The sequence below is a fragment of the Aulonocara sp. 'chitande type north' Nkhata Bay genome, linkage group LG7 (genome assembly GCF_057382095.1).
Source record: "Aulonocara sp. 'chitande type north' Nkhata Bay isolate Kocher_YH1m ecotype deep benthic linkage group LG7, A_spYH_male_GT1.1, whole genome shotgun sequence".
NCBI classification, from domain to species: Eukaryota; Metazoa; Chordata; class Actinopteri; order Cichliformes; family Cichlidae; genus Aulonocara; species Aulonocara sp. 'chitande type north' Nkhata Bay.
Window position 1 is genome coordinate 60066547 of NC_141350.1, and position 19201 is coordinate 60085747.

The following is a 19201-nucleotide window of genomic DNA, read 5'->3' on the forward strand; positions in this document are numbered from 1 at the left end:
ACGCTGTTACTTATTTCAGTAACAGATAATCTAACGAATTACTTTTACTATCGTTAAAACACTGTTACCATTACTAAGAAAAAAAAGCGGTGTGGGTGTGTTACTATTTTTAAACACACAGATGGTTGACGCTTATGTCATCTTACCGGGGGCTAGGGGTGCGAAACAATCGCACGAGTGCTGCTGATTGGCTGAGGAAGAGTAAGGTAGTCATGGTAGTCATAGTGTGTTGTATTGTTCTATCTAGAGTTTATCTGATTGGTGTTTTATTTCATATTTTCATAAAGTAACATTTGAATAGTTTAGATTAGTGTACAATGTTTCTTATTAGTTCCTTCTGTTAACTGCCCATTTATTTCAATTATATTTTCAGTTTTATAACAAACAGCTGAATATATATTTTAGTATTTTCAAGTATGTTTAGCTATTTATATGTTTGTATTTTAGTAAGTTCCATTAAGAGGGGATTCTTATACATATTTAAACATTTTTTTAAAGTAACGCAATTGTTACTTTTCCTCATAATTAGTTGCTTTTATAATATTGTGACTCAGTTACTAACTCGGTTACTTTGTTGAAGAAGTAACTAGTAACTATAACTAATTACTTTTTCAAAGTAACTTGCCCAACACTGGTCATATAGTTTTACAGTAATCAGTCAGGTTAATTATAATTGGCTGTTGTGCTCTGTTGGTTTTACAGTGGCGGAGGCAAAGAGGAAGTCAATCTAAAGTTCTGCCCAGATGAAAGGTAGAAGACCTGCATCTATGCAAACGTTCACACAATCTGATTCTTGTTGTCTCCGTTTAGTTTTTCTGTTTAATAATCTAACTCTCTACTGTATTTCTATGTCAGTGATGACAAGCAGCAGCTGAAGATGTTCCGGTACAGTGAGCAAATAAAGACATGCAGAAAGTACAAATCTGACCTCTGACTATGAATACAAAAGAATGATCCCCTTTTATTTTTCTTTCTAGAGTAAAGGACAGCAGCATCCTACCATCTGATATAACCAAAGTATGTAGAAAATTGGTCCAGAGTCGCTTCCATTGGGAGTTAGAGTAAGCTTTATTATTGTATATCTGCAAATTATTCAACAGTATTTAAAGTAGTGACTGAACACGTTCATGTTCATGCACTAATGTGTTCTGTCAGGTTATCTCAGTGTTCACTTACCGACAAAGCCATCAAGAATCTTCTCAAAGTGTTGCCAGAGATGACATCACTGCAGAGACTCAAGTAAGGCATACACACTAATGCAAGTATTAATAATAACACTGGATTACAACCTGCAATAGACAGTCAGATTATGCGGATGTGCAGTAGGGAAAAGATGTGAAGATATGGAAAAAAGCTGCTGAGTACTTTTTAAAGGACACCCTACTGAGATTACTGAGCACAAAATTTGAATATTTGGAAGGTGATTTTAAGTGTAGTTATTTTTAACTAATGGGTATCTATGCTATTCCTATCACAGGGTATATGTTAGGTCCATAAAACAAAAAAATTATGGAAGATCACTATTGTTATAGGAGATTGCAGAACGTTGCAATCTCATCTACACTGCAAGGAGATTTGCAGAAATTCTGTTGTAATTTCACTTTATGCTGTCGACTCTAATTGGAAGTGTGATATTAGAAGTGTATAATTTTTCTCTAGACATATTCATTTAATTTTATTATATATAGTTTGTGACATTATGTAATTACCTTGTAGTTAACTGGAGAAAATCCTCTTACAGATAAAAAACATCAACAACATCAATGAAAATGTATAATTAAACCCTGCAAATAGTTAACAATAACTTTGAAATGCCTTTAGGTGTAATTCTTGGTCCTTTTTATTCAGTCTATAGATGAATTATTTATATTGATTCATTTTTGTCTTTATTTTTATACTGAAGTATTTAAAATTTAATGACTTTAAGAACAAAAAAATAGATTTGCAGATATTTATAAATTAAAAACTTTGATGTTTAATACATAATATCAGTATGTTTTTCTTTTACCATATATATGCTTCTGTCACTTACATATTTTGCCTTTGTGCATTTGGTGTCTTTATTATTCATTAACGCTATCAACCTACCAGAGACTACAGATGAAGTTTAGCCTGTATGGCTAAATCTGGCAAAGCAAATTGTGGCTATTCTATGAACTATGTTTGGAAATTATTTTCAGACTGTGTAAGATACTAAGAACCTCATCAAATGAAATATACTATATTCATTCTGTATTCCTAATAGTGTCAGACAGAGCATCACATCTGCAACCGATGCACTCGAGCTGGTCAGCTGTTTGAATCACAGTCAGCGAGTGACGTCGGTTGAGCTCAGGTACAGTGAATACTTTTGTGGCACTCATCACAACACACCATGCCATATTTGAGTGTTCATGTGATGCTCCTTTCCCTACCACACTTTTTAGTTGTAGCTGCAATTACTTTAATTCTCTAACTGACCTGTTTTGGTTAATTGCTGCTTTGATCTCTTCTTTAGCCTTCGGGGTGACTCCTTCATCAATTTTGATACAGTGAAAGTGGAACAAGTGAGCTGCAGGTCTGTGATCCGCAACATTTTCACTGCTTACTGATGACTTAACAACATTTGTAGGTGTTTTCAGACCGCTCACTTTGTCACTTACCCAAGTATTCACGGCTCATGCACTATAGCAGTTTTAGCTGCTCATTTTAAACTGCATTTCAAGCTGTGTTTATTTTAGAATTTGACTGAAAATATATGTTGTCATTTTCTGTTTTATACATAGAACTGTAGAAATGCGCAGTTTAATTAAAGATTTTATGGTACTCATTGAAAAAGACAATATTATATAGTGTGAAGCACATTGGGTGTCCTGTATTTTACAATCTGCCAGTTTAATCACCGCAGAATTAGAAAGTTCAGGTAAAAGAGGGCATCTTACAATAATTACTATAACTAGTAATTAATCAACTTCATGTGCTATGTTTTTTTTTTTGTCTCCCTGATTGTGTGTAACACAGGTTAACTCATTTTTGCCTGAAGGGTGACCACTTGAAGAAACTTCTTGAGATCCTGCAGCAGGGTCCCCAGCTTTCAGATCTTGAGTATGAGCCACACAAACATTTAGACACACAATCTTAGAATCATAACCACACACCCATGGAGCCATGGATAGTCCAGTGTTTTCTTCCTGAGCTTTTATCCAGTAAGGATGCTCAGCTCTGCTTTTCTTTCATCACAGTTTGTCAAGTAACCAGCTGGAAGATGAAGACGTGAGCTCTTTTGTGCATTCCCTACCAAGGCTAAAAATCAGCACCTATGTCAAGTAAGACTTTAAACATATTAAGTTCTATATTAAATATAGAGCAGAAGAGTAAAAAATACTTAAATGTACACGCACCACCGACTTTATTAGTTAACCTGTTTAAATGCTTGTTGACACAAATATCTAATCAGTCAGTGACATGACAGCAACATGTATTTAGGCATGTATATAAGGTGAAGATGCCCTAATGCAGTTCAAAGTGAACATCTGAATGGGTTAATAAAAAAGGTGATTTAAGTGATTCTGAACATGGCTAGGTGTACCTAATATATTGTCTGCTGAATATATAATAAATGAAACCTCAGGTAGACTGAGAGTATGAAGCTACAATATTTAGAAATGATGTGTATTGTAGTTAATGAGTAAAATATAGACTAATTCTTTTCTGAATCTTCATGTGCAGTCTCAGTAACAACAGACTGACCCAGCAGGGGCTGCTGGCTGTGGCCAGCACATTGTGTACCTGTGCTAATGTCTCTGGTGTGGAAGTGAGGTAAGTCTGCACAAAGGAAAGAAGTTAATGGAATTCTTCTAAGTAATCTATAATGAAATATTTGTCCATGTCTCTCTCTTTGTCCATGGACTCTACTTTCTGATGTCTGCTGGTAGCTTAGGAGAAGAAGAGCGATGCCTCATCTGGTTCAGACAAAATGAAACTCAGGAAAAAACTCTGAGGTAGGAGTTCCATCCAAAATTTCAAAACACTGACTCTGATCCTGAAACGGTGCCCGTATTAAATGGTAAATGGCCTGCATTTGTATAGCACTTTTCTAGTCCATAGGACCCCAAAGCGCTTCACACTACATTCAGTCATTCACCCATTCACACACACATTCACACACTGGCGATAGCAAGCTACATCGTAGCCACAGCTGCCCTGGGGCGCACTGACAGAGGCGAGGCTGCCGGACACAGGCGCCACCGGGCCCTCTGACCACCACCAGTAGGCAAACAGTAGGTTAGTATCTTGCCCAAGGATATTTGGCATGCAGCCAGGAAGCAGCCTGGGATCGAACCACCGACCTTCTGATTAGTGGCTGACCTGCTCTGCCACCTGAGCTACAACCACTGAGTCACTTTGATGAGGTGAGCACAGTGACTCGAGTAAAAACACAGAATTCACACCTACTGGTTTTTTGCTGTATACAGCAAAAAAGAAACCAGTAAAAATTTTAAACATTTTCATTTCAGATAAAGTAAAAAAAAAAAAATGAGCTGATGAACTCATTAACACTCATGAAACTTTAGCACTAAAGTTTAGTGCTAAAGCACAATAGCCCTAAGTGGTGAAAGTCACCACTTAGGGCAACGTAGACAGGAAATTTGAAGAGTGTTAAAATGTTGAGAGGAGGCGTGAACTAATGCAGACGTGCAGAGCTCCATGCAGCACTAGTGTGCAGACAGAAAAGAACAAAAGGAAACTTACATGTGGTCTGATTGTATAAGTCAACAGCTGATGTATTCAAAGTAACAAAGTGTCATTGTGAAAAAAAACCAGACTCTCTCTCCTTTGGCTTTGTAATTTTTCCTGCGTGAGCAGCACAGGAAACATCTCACCGGTATGCACAGATATGTGAACTCTCTCTACATCTGAAGGTTCATGCACTGAGTCGGTAAACTGACTGACTGCATCAGCAAAGATGAACGGCTGAAAACTTCTAAATCCAGCTTGCACACTGTGGGCGACAAGGAACTGACTTTGCATGTCAGAAGTAGAGCTGAGCATAGCAGTGAACCTTAGAATGTGGTTGTAAATATTCAAAGACATAATTAGTTTCTGGTGTCTGATCGATTTTAGCAGCTCTGAAAGTACCTTCCTTAACTCTAGCACTCACAGTAACAAGGGTTCAGCGTCCTCCAGCTCTCAATAAACGTCCAGTATATAATACTATTACAATGTAATTTGGGGGCTTAGTAGAGGTTAAGGCCTTTTAAAGATTTTAGTACATTTTGGATTTGGCACTAACTTTGCAAAAATCTAAATTTCTTTATGCTTTTTTTTTGCCTTCTCTGCTTTATTTCTCCATCAGAATCAGGGAAGGTAGTTTGAAGCATGAACATCTGATCCGATTAGCAGAGATTGTGTCCAGTTGTCCCCATCTGGCCAAAGTGGAGTAAGTATCCCTCAATCTTAAGACAAATTTTTGGGTTTCATCAGATAAAAACAATGGCCTCTTTTTAATTAGTTATTACACTTAATAAAACTGGTTCATAAACGGACTTCTTGTAAAATATGGAAAGATCACAACAAGGCCATATTTCTTTGTTAACATTTTAGATTTGAAACTACCAGCAAGAAATTGCCTGATTAATGATCAAGTCACTGACCTCACAGCCCATTGCTCATTCAGTGGTGCTAGTTTCAGATATTGTGCAAATGTACTGTTTATAAGGTTGGAAAAACCTGCAGTCAGCTAAGATTGAAGAAGTCACTTGGATGAGTGACGAAACGTTTCTCCCACTTAAAACGCTAAGATGAACCTTTTTGGGATTTTCTTACCAGGATGATTGAGCATGCATTAAGACAGCAAGGAACTGATTAGAAATGCATCTATTATTTATTAAAAGTCTCTTTATGCTAAGAGTCTCAGGGTATTCAGGGTTTAACCTTCCTTTCTGGCCTCCATTATCTAACCATGATCAGAAAGTACATAGTGATATGTCTGTGGTTCATCTGCAGATTAAACCACAGCTTACTGGAGCAGACTGAACATTTCCTACAGCTGCTGAGCTTCAGTCAAAGTGGATGTGTTTTCAGGTGAGACAAAAGAATCTTTACTATTATCTCTTCTGTCAATGTTTTCAGGCTTTTTTCAAACTACAACTTATCCAAATCAGTCATGGCTGTTCAGTGAACGGCTGTTAAAGCATTGAATTATAATGAGTGTATTACACGTGCTTTTCTACTCAGTATTGAGGAGCGTTGGATCAGCGCTGAGAAAGCGGTTGGATTAATGCTTCACTGTTTGCAACTCAATAGCAATATTCAAACTGTCAGGTAAGATATGCATATAGATGCAAATGAACACAGATGTCAGGAAATGCTCCTTTTAAACAAATCAAACATATTGTAACATTCCCCAAATAAAGATACAGTATGTGTGTCAAAGCTGTGAACTATATTCATTTTCCAGGATTCATCAAAACACACTCCACCTGACCAGTTCCACTGGACTGACGACAGATAGGTAATGATTATTGTTTAATGATTGTTATATAGACAGCAGCTGTACTCTTCGGGAGTTTATTGATTAAAGTGTAAATATAAAATAACAGTTATTTTGAATTTAATGTTTCTAGAAATCAAATGATTCCGATTTTTGATTTGTGTCTTTTGCTTGTTTGTTTGCAGTGATCTCTCTGGAAATGCAGCTCAATCGAGTGCCATAAAGAAAATTGGGTGCTTTTTTATTTTATACATTATATTTTACATTTTCATGATACCTGCAAGGAATGCACACTTTGATTACAGCCTCCACGCACTGCTATATTACTCAGTGTATATGCTATATATTTAGCTTTCCTTGCAGGAAAAAAGAAAAAGCCCACTGTTGTAAAGGTTGTTCTTTTTTTCTAGTAAATTGTATTAATTTACACCACACTCTGGCTGAATTCCTTTGAAAGTAAAGACAGTATAAAGGAAAAACGAATTCCTCTTATCTCTCTGCTTTAGCCTTGTGGACTGTGCAGTAAATGTGTATCAGCTTGCAGCCATAGAGAGCGTCATCCTCAGTTGTCCATTTCTGACAGAACTGGAGTAAGTAGTCACATTTCAGTATTTAACATTGGCATGTGCTCTGTAGTACTCAAGGGAAATAAATTAGTAAAAAAAAAAATGTTTGTTCCCATTCAGGTTTTCCCACAACAGCCTCGGTGTAGAGGGAGCTGAGTTTCTCTGTTCTGTTCTTCCCCGGTTGCCCAATCTCACTTCACTCAGGTCAGAACCTTTTCAAATTTGACCAACCTGACTTTTAAAGATCTCCTATAACAACTATTTTCTCTGTCATCCACAATATTGCTTCCAAAGAGAGTGATGTGACTGTGCTCGAGACATTGTCACAGGTCTTCCTGCAGCCTAACACAATTCAGCACTTAAAGTGAGCAACACATTTTAGAACTTGTCCGAAGCATTTTTAGAACATTAATTTTCAATTCCCCTATTGATTCATTCATTTAGCAACACTCTTCCACTGGACATTACAAATACCTACATGGCCAATGCTCCATTCAGGATATCTGGGAAATTAGAGCATTCATAAAAATAATAATGATAATAATATAAAAAAGCAGCTGTGGATTGCATGATTCCAAAACCTTGAAAAGGTGGCCATATCTCAGATTGTCATAACTGCTGTTAGGATTTTATAATGTTCCCAATTTAAGGAGGAATTATAACACTTTCCTCTGTTTCCCTTTGTTCGGTCACCATCAGTACTGCTAATGACTGCTCCACAGCGCTACCTATAGTGCTGTGCAAAAGTAATGAGCCACCCTTTATTTCTTTGTAATATGTTTCCAGCAAACCAGATTTTCTTGTACCTGAACGTTTTTGTAGGAGTGTTTTTTATTCAGCCATTTAACACTGACTCATGGATTGTTCAAACGCAGAAAAGACACTCAAGTTGAACCAGTGCTGTGCCTACACATAAAACTTGGCAAAGAACTATTTTCATTACTAGCAGCCTGGAGCATAATTTGTTCTCATTTAGTTGATAAATGTCAAAGCTAGCACAGTTTCAAAGGCATAAAACAGTATTTTTCACCAATACAGTAGTTCCCAACGAGCTTTTAGTCAGAAACTTGGTATATGTATTTAACAAGTGTAGTGAAGACGTGGAGGAAGAAGTGACAGGCTCATAAAAAACCCAAATATATAAGCCATTCTTGGTGAGCAGTGTTGGTCAAGTTACTTGAAAAAAGTAATCAGTAACTAATTGCTGATTACTTCCCCCAAAAAGTAATCCCGTTACTTTACTGATTACTTATTTTTAAAAGTAATTAATTACTTAGTTACTTAGTTACTTTTTAAAAACACGATTTACAACCTGAAGAGGTGATAAAGCGATAGATCTTTCAGCCCAATTCTACCTTTTCTGCATAACCTATCATACAAAATGTAATTAAATGGAAAAGTCTCTCTTTTTTTAACTTGTTTTATCAGTTTTAATCTTTTAACTTTATGCATCAAGCAAAAATGTAATTATATGCAACATTCTCTGACTTGAATAAATTAGTTTAACATTTAAACCTATTTTCTGCACATTCCAGCACATAAAATAAAATAGTTTTTGTGTTTACACTCACTCTTTCAAATAGATGCAAGTAAAACACAGCAGAAAATAAATAAAGTCAAAGACTCAGCGGTCCTGTTGCTCTATTTTCACCTGTAAAGCAGGACTGCGGTAGGCGGAGGTTTGCCCTGGTGCAGGTGTGTCGTGGTCAGTTGAAGAATCCGCGAGTTTCTCTGTGAGTTTCCCATTACGTCGTAGCGCACTCGGTGCTTGCTTGGAAGTTTAGGGGGGTTTTTTCGCTGTAAAAATAAGTTTTCTTCCCACGCACGATGGACGCTAATTTTTTTGTCACTTTTTATGGAATCAAACTCAAAGTAAGGTCATTACTTCCACGCTTTAAATGCTGCACGCTCATACTCTCTCCCACAATCGATATGTGATCCATTGTTGATCTGCACACAGCTGTTTTCACAAAGGTCACACTCGCTTACGTCACTGTCATGAGACATTCTCGCAAAAAATCACGGTTTTAGTAACGCAGTAATGCAGCGTTCCTACGGGAAAGTAACGGTAATCTAATTACCGTTTTTGCAATAGTAATCCCTTACTTTACTCGTTACTTGAAAAAAGTAATCAGATTACAGTAACGCGTTACAAGTAACGCGTTACTGCCCATCTCTGTTGGTGAGGCCCAGAATAAAGGCCCAGTATGATAAATAAACACCTTTCCCTTCACACCCCCTGGTGAACTGTTTTCATGATCTTCTGTGGACAGGTGGATCCAATGTAGAGGCTCACTGCTCAAAGTAATGTAAAGTAATTAAAAGTGATGCAGTAAATTACTTAATTTCTCACCAAAGGAAGGATTTGTTACAATATTCGTTACATTACTTTCATGTTACTCTGTATAATGATCTAAATGCATTGTCACCAGTGTTGGGCAAGTTACTTTGAAAAAGTAATTAATTATAGTTACTAGTTACTTCTTCAAAAAAGTTAGTAACTAAGTTACAAGATTCTAAAAGTAATTAACTACTTGAAAAGTAACTATTGCGTTACTTTAAAAAAAATGTTTATCCCTCTGGGGTCCAGGGTAGAATTGGCCATTTTAACTACCTTTGATGTTTCCTCCATATTTCACCTTTAAAAACTATTTACTTTGCCTTGTTTGGTATCATCCTTTTCAGCACAACCTCACGTGTCTGAATTTACAGTTATGTTTTCATTTTGACATACTGTGTTAACACAATTGAGCTAAAATCAAACAAAAAACATCAAATCAGAGTAGAAAAAGTGATATTTTTTACTGTAACAACCACAAACATGTTTAATGAAACATATTTCATAACTTTAAATGCAAAAATAAATTGTCAATCTTAAAATCCTATCCTAAAGTTTTGCAAACAACAAAGTTATTTGCAGCCATTTACATTTTACCCTTTTTTTAATAACCATTTCAAACTATTTACAGAACAATCAGCTGTTCTGCATTCAATAAGATGTCACACAAATTATTTGTGCCACTCCAAATATTTCTGTCCACTATGAAGGAGAACATCACAGCCTGATACCTGCAGGTCTGACAGCAGCAGGTGTATCACTCCTCCTGTTTTCATTCAGCAGTCACCTCATTGTTCTGACACACAACACAAAACTATCCACACCACTACACTAACTACACAAGACAACACATGAACTAGACGCTCCAAACATGCTAAACGTCGCAAATTTCTCACATCTCAAAACTCGCTCTCTCTCTTTTTCTGCTGTCTCTCTCTGTCTCTCTCCCTCTCGCCGTCACTCCTAAAACTTCCCCCTCTTCCTAAACAACCACATGTCATGTTGCCATATCATTTTTTGATCGGTCAACATGGTACATTTTTCCACCAACACGAGCAGGCTGTTTTTTGTTTTAATTTTTTTGCTCATAAGCAGAGAGTGCTCGCTGCGCTGTCCTTAGACAGTAAACGTGACGAAACTATTGAGGAAAAAACAGGCGTATATATTGTTTATCATGACTCTGGTTTTACGTGGCCCATCAACACAATTTAAAAACTGGTATATATCACCTTGTTGCTTTGTCATCTTTAAGTGGTCATGTGATTGGCTTACCACGACTACTTTATTCTTCCTCAGTCAAACAGCAGCACTCATGCGATTGTTTTGCCCCCTTAGCTCCAGGTGTTGTGCCAAAAAGTGATCGTCTACCAGCTGATTGTAGCACAAACACAAGAAAAATAAAGGCTTGTTAGATGTTTTTTGTTTTTTTCCTTTTTGTCTGTCTGGCCTATTGAGCCTTTGTAATGCAAGTAGCAACATAAGTAAATGTAATGTAATACTAAATTTAGTAATATAGTAGTAATATATTACTGAAAAATGTAATGTGATTACAGTAAGAGTTACTTCAGAATGTGTTACACCGAGCACTGGGGGGCTCTAACCATCCTCTGTTTCTTCCAGTCTGTCGGGTCATCAGATTAGTGAGACGGCAGCTCAGAATATGACCAGGTTTCTGCCCTGTCTACGATCACTTAAGTAAGCATTTATGATATATAAGATGAGTGTGGATGTACATGACTGTGTGAAAAATAATGTCTAGAATATGAACTTATATTTAGGCTGCTGTAAAATGTTACACACAGTGAATAAACATTTGTTCACAATGGAACTTTTCTGCTGTAGTCTTTCCCACTGTGTTTTGCCTGGAGGACTGCAGCTCATTGAAGCACTGGGACAGTGTGTTATTCTTGAAGACCTTTGGTAAGGCATGCACACACACACAGATACAACAATACAGCTGTTTTTTCTGTTGGATAAAATAAAGAAGCTGTTAAAAAATGTCAGTTTTTTTCTGTGTTTTCTGTGCACCCTAAGTTTGGATTCTGTGGCACTGAATGAGGAGAGCAGGATGTGTCTGGCACGAGCTCTAAAACATATCAACTCTATTCGCCGTCTCAGGTAAGAAACACTCTCTGTTTCTTTGCAGTAGTCAGAATCCAAGAGCTAAAGTAAATCTTGGTTTGTTCTTTACCACATAGTCTTCAGGATTTATTGAACAGAGATCAAAACTCTTCCAGGCAGACATCTTTGCTGTCTTCACCACAGTGCACTTCACTCTGCATTTACACTATAATGCACATGATGCTTTTTGTTGGCCAATGTTGGTGCTGTTTGTCATACCAGCATGTCATCAGGCTCTTATGAACCTCGTAATTAATTAGTAGGATCTGATCCTACTAATCCCCCCACCGCAGGGACAAATTTGTCCCTTATCGTTCCCAGTTCTCTCATAGCGCTAAGCTGTAAAATGTAGCTGGCAAGGTGCCTGGTCAGCATATGTCAAAGCCTTTTATGCATTTCTAACATACAGATCATATTCCCATGGCTATAAATCCTCATCAAAATACACATCTACCTAACATAACTAATACATTTTGTGTGTGTGTACCAGGCTGAATGAGATTGTCACAGCAATGGACAATCTCAGCGTTCTGGATCTCCTGGCTGCCACGAAGGGACACGCACATTTAGAGCAGATAGAGTGAGTCTTTCATTCATACCTAGCGCTCACTGGACATTACCATTCACCTTCTGTCAGTCTGTCATTAAAAAAAGAAGAAGCTTGGCTTTGAGAATGTTGGATTTGCTCTTTCTCAGGTTGGGGGGCTGGAGGATGGCTTGCAGAGGAATAGAAGAGCTGAACAGGCTCATTCCGAACTGGAAAGAGCTCAGGAAGATAAAGTATGTACACAGGGGGTGGAAAACATAGAAAGTTTGTATTTTACTGATCTCCAAAACCCTTTAGCTGCATTTCCAACATGTTTTCTCCAGGATATGTTCACCTTCACCCCAAGAGAAATAGTAATATTTTTATTAATGCTTTAAAATACTTTGTTTATGTCACATGACCAATCTTCTGTAGATTATACTCATGCCGAGTTCCATTTATCCTGTCATATACAACATGAGTGTGAAGTAGTTTCTTTGCCTTTTTTGTAAACAATCCAATAATAAAAATATTAGTACATGCTGGGCCATAAATCAGAACCACAGGTTGAGACGTGCAAGTCATTCAGAATGTTACAGCAATTTTATCGTTCCTTTATGGGGACCAACTGTTTGCACTATGCAGCAGGTTCGTCCTTCCAAGTGTGTTTGACTGACAGCCACAAAATGTCTACAGGCTCAAGATGTTTTTCATATTACCGTCCCTTATGCTTTTATGCTTATTTTTTTTAAAGAGAATGGTCTTTTTATGCTTATACTTCATATTTACATATCCAGCTCCGGTTTGAACCCCTGAAGTACTCATTTAAATGTGCACAAGTTAAACTCTTTGGCTTGAATGAAAGCTTCCCAAAATTTGATGAAGAAATTTGCAACTTTGTTGCCTCCACTGGGCTCACTGTCTCTACTTCCTTCCACTTTTATTTGTAGATCCCAATGAATAATTGTTGTGGCAAGCAGTAAACCTATACACATCAAGTAAACTGAAGGAATTCTGAATCTGAGGTTGCATAGCCAGAAACAATGACCCAGATTAAATTCAATCCAAAGTTCTTCCAGTAACTAATGCAATCTATGCCATAAGGACAAAAGTACTGGGCCAAATCTCGTAATCTTTGAATTCAGGTGTTTTCAGTCCATTTGCCACACATCAAATCAATCAATCAAATCAAGCACCCAACCATGCAGTATGTCTTTGCAAACAGTTGTGAAAGAACAAGTCAAGTCAGCTTGTGAAATTTCTTTGGTCCTAAATATTCCGTGATCAGTTGTAAATGATATTATTGCAAAGTTGAAGCGTTTAAGTAGTTTATGGCACAGTTTCAAAAGGGTTTCCAGTTACCTATAGAGAAGATTTAATTGAGCTATATCAATCCACTGTAATGTGTAGGGTGTCTATTATCCATATAATTTAAAAGTAAAGTTTGAGTTAGGTTTGGCGCCATCAAGTGGAATAATCAAAAAAACAAACTATTGACAGAACACTTTACATGGTCCATTAACAGTTATTAAAAATGAGTAAATTTGCTTTTCTTGCTGTGTGTGTTTATCCTCCAGGCTGTCAAAGAACCTTATCAGTGACCAATCAGGAGAGAAGCTGCTTGAGGCTTTGAAAGCCTGCAGCCACCTGGAGGAGCTCTGGTGAGAATGCGTTTCATTCCTGTAAATGTGCTTTTGGCATTTGATTGCAACACTGTGCAAGAGTTTGCATGTGCATGCATTTGGCTAAAGAAGTGCACAAAATAAGCCCTCAAAACTTTTGAGTGAACATTTTAATCTTCAAAATTGTTTATTTTCCTTGGAAAAGCTGAGTTTTATATATTTGGCTATATCATTAATTGGCATTTAACTCAAGCAACTCAAAGATTGTTTTAAAATGTACATATTTATATGTCTTTTTGTGCACTCTTCCAGTCTGTCCGATAACAAACTGGGAATCCTCACTGCTGCCAGGATGGCCCTCATTTTCCCATCACTGACACACCTCAGTGTGTTAGAGTAAGTCTCACACAGTGTTACATGTTCTTATTGATATGTGTTTCTCCCCTCACTTATTCAGTCTTTTTGTTCTTCTGTATTTCTGTGTCATTTATAGCATTTCGCTCAACCACATTGACCATGAAGGCTCCAATAGCCTTTCCAAAGCCATAATGTGCATGAAGAACCTCAAAAAGATTAAGTAAGACTCATTTGCTTTGATTATTTTCAGAATCACAGCTCACACAGATGACTACACTTACTGATTGTTTTTTGTCTTTTGCACAATAATTCAGCCTGACCTCTGTTGGGACTTCAGAGCTGCGTCCTGTTGTAGCCAGTCTGGCTCACTGTCCCCTCATACAGGAAGTTGGGTAAGATAAAGCAAAGTGATCAAACATTTAATAATCTGGTGCTGTTCTGTGTTCTACTCATGGACATGTCAGTTCTATAAGAGTTGGCACACACTGTATGTAATGATTTGTCAATCTTGTAAACTCATGTTTTATTCACAATAGAAAACACATCAAAGGTTTTAACTGAAATGTAGCATTTAAGAAAAATATTAGCTCCTTTTAAAGTTACTATGATCACATATGGCTTCTTCTTTACATGCACTAACTTGCACTTGTAGATGAATCACAAACAGTGATTTCTGGAAGTATTCCTGAGGGAGTTCTGTGAGAGAAGCATGCCTGTTTTTAATGCATTTCCATCCGAGGGAACAAAGATCACAGGCATCCAATACTGATGTTTGACCTTGTCCCTTGCACACAGGGATTTCTCCAAATCTACTCAATCTTTCTGATGATGTCATGCACTGTATGAGAAGATATTCAGGGTTTTTTTTATTGCAGATTGTTCAGCCTCTGTCCATCACTGCTTCTTTTTATACCCCACTATGTGACCAACCCATTGCATTTTAACCTAATTATTTGCTAAATGGTCTCCACATGTTTCTTTATAATGCCACTTTCTTTTCCACCCTTTTGTTGCCCTTGTCCCAGCTGAGACACTGTGAACCCATCAAATACAAAATGAGTAAATATTTTTCTCAGTTTAAACACTGGATGTTTTCTATTGCCGCTTATGAACAGAATATGGATTGAACTCTGCAGATTATTTCATTCTGTTTTTGCCTAAATTTTACACAGCACCACACGTTTTAAGGAATTGATTATTTAATTATTTAAGGTATTGTTGTACATAACACTCTAGTTTTTAATTAAAAGTAATTTATGATATTCGCATCTTAGGATAACATTTTTGCGTGATGCTTCAGCTTCTGTTCATCAAACCTCTCTCTCTCTATGTCTTGGTGTCTGTCTAGTCTGGGTTGGAATAACTGTCGTGATGAAGTGGCACTGGAAGTGGCCAGGGTTTTGCCTTTCTGTCATACGCTGACTCAGATAGAGTGAGTAAAACACACACATAAAGACCCGCAACTGCAAGAGTTTTGCTTTTTTCATTCCACTTTTCATTTAGGCTTTCTTATATTTATAAAACCAATAAGGAAAACAACTCTTGTCTCAGTACATGAGAGATTAAGTGTTTATTTCTCACAGTCTCGAGTGCAACAGCTTGAGTGTTTCTGGAGCGGAGGCCCTGCTTAAGGCCTTAAGGTTCTGCCCTGCTCTGCAACTCATCAGGTAAACTTCCTGCACTGCTAGACCTGCATTATCCAAGGAAACCTTATTAATTTCTAATGTTGTGGTAATGTTCTGGCCTTTATAAGTTATTGAACTTGGTTTCAGACTCTGGAAGAACAAAATCTCTGACGGTGATGTCCATAGGCTCAGTCTAAGGGACAGAAGGATGAATTTCTCTTCCACCTGATATGATCTGCACTGCTTGACAGTTGAGAAGCACAATTCCAGTTCATCAGCACCAGTGCAGACGAACAGTCCAGTACTTTTTCTGCCAACACTGACTTAAAAATCTGTGAGAATTTTATTTATTTTATTTTTTTTGCTTGAAGTGTTTTGGGTGGTTTTTTTCTAAGTGCTGCTCTATTGAAACACGGCTGTACAGTTGAAATAAGTTTGTTAGAACAAGAAGAAATAATGTATTTTTGAAACTATTTAAATCCCTGACTTTGCACTGATTGGCCTTTGGTTTCACAAAGCAGGAGACGGGTGGAAGCCACTGAAACCTTTTTTTCAAAAGCTGCTGTCAGATTAACAGGGGAGCACACAAAGAGGTTTATGGACACAAATTGGGAGAGGTGGCACGCTCAGCTGATCAGTAGAACACCACACTAGATTTTGAACAAAAAGTGTTTTCTTCAAAGCCACTGAAATAACACACTTACTTTTGTAATCAGTCGTAATAATCAGCAGTAGAATTAGTTTTTTTTACGGCAGAGGGTATACTGTCATCACCTTCCCAGGCAGGCGAGTAGGTGGGCGAGGACACCCAAGTGAGTGATGCTGAGAGACTGGCCAGCTGCTTCCTGTTTTATCATTGAATTCCTGGGAGAAAGGAAAAACACACACATAAACAAAGCAGGTCCCGCCTGTTCACTTTTAACTAATGTATCGCACTCATGACTAAATTCTTCCCTACTGAATTGAACAGATAATATTTTACTGTTATAACGGGACTACAGTATTTCCCATATGACATGATCATTTCAAACTTGTTACAATAAAATTAGAAAAAATCACAAAGTACATTAAAGATGGCTTTTAAAAAAAAGATTACACTAACTTATGTATGCACTTAAAAAAGTGTGAAATCACTAAACCTGTGTTGAGCCCCGCCTTTCAGTAGCACACCACTGAGCTCCCAAACTGCTGTGAAAATAAAGGCCACACTGTGTTATTTTCCTGTGAGGAAATGATGAATATATCTTTGCAGACTCTGATACGAGGAGTCAATTTGCATTGTGGAATGTTTACAATAATTAGAGGCCACATTACTGAAAACACAAGAAATCACAAAGTCACAGTAAAAGAAGAGTTACCTGCTCCTATGGTGACTCTAGGTCGTGGTCTCTATCCAATGTGCGTATTTATTTCTGCTGTTTATCATAGGAGGACACAAGAAATTGTATGTATTTATTGAGCTGTGATTGAATCAGGGTTAAAATTTTTAAAAAGAAACATTTTTATAGGAATGTATTTGCTTTGTGACCAAAAGAAGATACTGTAATTTTTGCAGGTCGCACCAGTTGTATTTCTGACTTTCTAAAGTCATGTTGATGCTTTGATTTCTGAATGTAATGCACCTTATTCCTTTCTCTTTTCCTGTGTGTAATTGTCCGTTTTTTTGTTTTGTTTTGTTTATTTTTCCTTTGATTTTTGGAGCAACACTGGCTCTTACTGAAAGGATTTAAAATTGCTTATTTGTTAAATATAGTTTTTGAAAGGTTTGTGTGCAGGTTGTGCTTGACAGAAAAATTGCAGATACTTTTGATATTCCCTGACTATGAGTTGCATTAAGATGTGACCTGCTAATTAGAAAACTTTAAATTGAGTTTCTATTTTTTGTTATGTCAGCGGTTTTATAAAGTATGATGTTAAATTTAAACAGGTCAACAAGACACAAACTCAGCAAAATCTGCTCTAGCAATACATGCCAGTTAAATAAAGTCTAATACAAAAATATGCACCTCAACTATAATATACAACTTAAAAAAATTCTGGTTTGTTCTCAATGTCAACAATTAAAAGTTGATACCTGATTGCTTTATGCTTTGTCTTTACATCGTTTTGGTGTAGATTAGGTCATCTTACGTCCTGCTCATTGTGGAAAGCACAATTTATACCTCTCCTGTTTCCTTGTCAGCGGCACCAGCAGCTGCGTTCGCAGCTGTGGACGTCAGTGAAATGTTATCATTTATGTTCGCTTTCCGCCCTCTTGTGGTTAACAGTGGTACTGCAGAATGGGCTGCATGAGGATTACCAAAACTTGGGTCCTTTTACTTCAGGTGTTTGTGTGTGGATTGAAGCACTCGTGAGTCCTTAAAAAGTTAGACACAAATCATTGTAAACATTTATGAAGGTTAGTTTACGCTTGTGGATCATATCGTACGCATTTGCAACCCTTTGGAGGCAAATTTCTCTCCGTAGAAGATGGATTTGCTTTGCTTGCTATTCTTGCACAATGTTCATATGAAATTATCAGAAAAATGTTGTGTATACCCCAGGATCAACGAGACTCTGAAACTGTGGGCGTGCTTACACGCAGCACATAAAAACATGCAAATGTGACTAAAGATGTCAAGTTTTACAAGGGTAATTTACATTTTATTGAAATTCAACTAAATAACAATGGAAACTAAAATAAGACTGAATACATAACACATAAAATACTGCGCATGCAGATGTACATGCTTTGGCTTTGCTGCGTTTAGCAGAAGCAAAAAATACTTTCAAAATAATGCTTTAAAGTGCTGATTCTTTCGTGCTTTTGAGTACTGTAAATAGCCTTATTTTACATCTAATGTGGCTGTAGTGTTAAAAGAAAGTTAACAAACTTGGGGCCTGGTGTCTGTACTATTCACAAGGAAGAAGATTAAAGTCATGTTTTAGAGATAAACTAAGTACTTAGTAAATTAAAAAAAATCAAAATAATAAATGTTTTAAATGTGGAATAAATGCATTCCCCGTATTAACTAGGGTATAAAAACATGCATCTTTTCCCTGTTCTGTAATTTTATGGAAAACATAGACACTGATCGCTCATGAATGACTAACCGGAAGTAGTTTTTTCTGCTTGACTCTTCCGCTTTTGTTTTGGGAGTGGGTTTGTCGTACTTCCGCTGTGAGGCCACCACTGTTGGCTTTATTAAACTCCGTCCTTCAGTGGCCGGGCGCAGAGAGCACAGTCCAGGCTACGAGGATGGTTTGTGTTCACACACTGTTGCGCCTTCCAGGATACTCCGGTTAAAAAAAAAAAATTAATAATAAAAAAAATGTTAACCTCAGCTTTCACTCCTTTATAGGAAAATTGGCTCTGCTTTTCCTCTCTCTTTACTGTGCGCAGCACTTAAAGATTTTTTTAAGTGAAAAGCGGCGGAGAAGTTGTTCGTCATTTACCGAGGTGAGTCGGTTTCACATTTTCCTGTTGGGTTTACATTAGAAGAAGAGATCTGACAGCAGCTCCCGAGTCAAAGGGGAACCGGGGAGCTTCTAAGACGCAAAAATAACCCTTGCAGCCAAAATGTACAGTCGGTGT

At 37.2% G+C, this 19201-nt stretch overlaps 2 protein-coding genes across 2 annotated transcripts in view; both read left to right on the forward strand.

The window, feature by feature from the left end:
- nlrc5 (NLR family, CARD domain containing 5) overlaps positions 1 to 17688 on the forward strand; it is a 38003-nt gene extending 20315 nt beyond the window's left edge. The window contains exons 27-55 of the mRNA XM_086301715.1: positions 703 to 750; positions 856 to 885; positions 978 to 1061; positions 1156 to 1239; positions 2246 to 2335; positions 2498 to 2557; positions 3001 to 3084; positions 3222 to 3305; positions 3709 to 3798; positions 3915 to 3980; positions 5336 to 5419; positions 5986 to 6063; positions 6217 to 6303; positions 6440 to 6493; positions 6658 to 6705; positions 6979 to 7062; positions 7159 to 7242; positions 10997 to 11071; positions 11219 to 11296; positions 11411 to 11494; positions 11988 to 12077; positions 12194 to 12277; positions 13601 to 13684; positions 13958 to 14041; positions 14139 to 14222; positions 14317 to 14394; positions 15351 to 15434; positions 15586 to 15669; positions 15775 to 17688. Of these exons, the coding sequence (XP_086157841.1) occupies positions 703 to 750; positions 856 to 885; positions 978 to 1061; positions 1156 to 1239; positions 2246 to 2335; positions 2498 to 2557; positions 3001 to 3084; positions 3222 to 3305; positions 3709 to 3798; positions 3915 to 3980; positions 5336 to 5419; positions 5986 to 6063; positions 6217 to 6303; positions 6440 to 6493; positions 6658 to 6705; positions 6979 to 7062; positions 7159 to 7242; positions 10997 to 11071; positions 11219 to 11296; positions 11411 to 11494; positions 11988 to 12077; positions 12194 to 12277; positions 13601 to 13684; positions 13958 to 14041; positions 14139 to 14222; positions 14317 to 14394; positions 15351 to 15434; positions 15586 to 15669; positions 15775 to 15856 (2230 nt within the window). The 3' untranslated portion in view covers positions 15857 to 17688. The remainder of the gene's footprint in view (positions 1 to 702; positions 751 to 855; positions 886 to 977; positions 1062 to 1155; positions 1240 to 2245; positions 2336 to 2497; positions 2558 to 3000; positions 3085 to 3221; positions 3306 to 3708; positions 3799 to 3914; positions 3981 to 5335; positions 5420 to 5985; positions 6064 to 6216; positions 6304 to 6439; positions 6494 to 6657; positions 6706 to 6978; positions 7063 to 7158; positions 7243 to 10996; positions 11072 to 11218; positions 11297 to 11410; positions 11495 to 11987; positions 12078 to 12193; positions 12278 to 13600; positions 13685 to 13957; positions 14042 to 14138; positions 14223 to 14316; positions 14395 to 15350; positions 15435 to 15585; positions 15670 to 15774) is intronic.
- A 1091-nt stretch (positions 17689 to 18779) lies between these two features.
- cpne2 (copine II) overlaps positions 18780 to 19201 on the forward strand; it is a 55011-nt gene continuing 54589 nt past the window's right edge. Inside the window, exon 1 of the mRNA XM_086301716.1 lies at positions 18780 to 19066. The gene's annotated coding sequence lies outside the window, so the exon portion shown is untranslated. The remainder of the gene's footprint in view (positions 19067 to 19201) is intronic.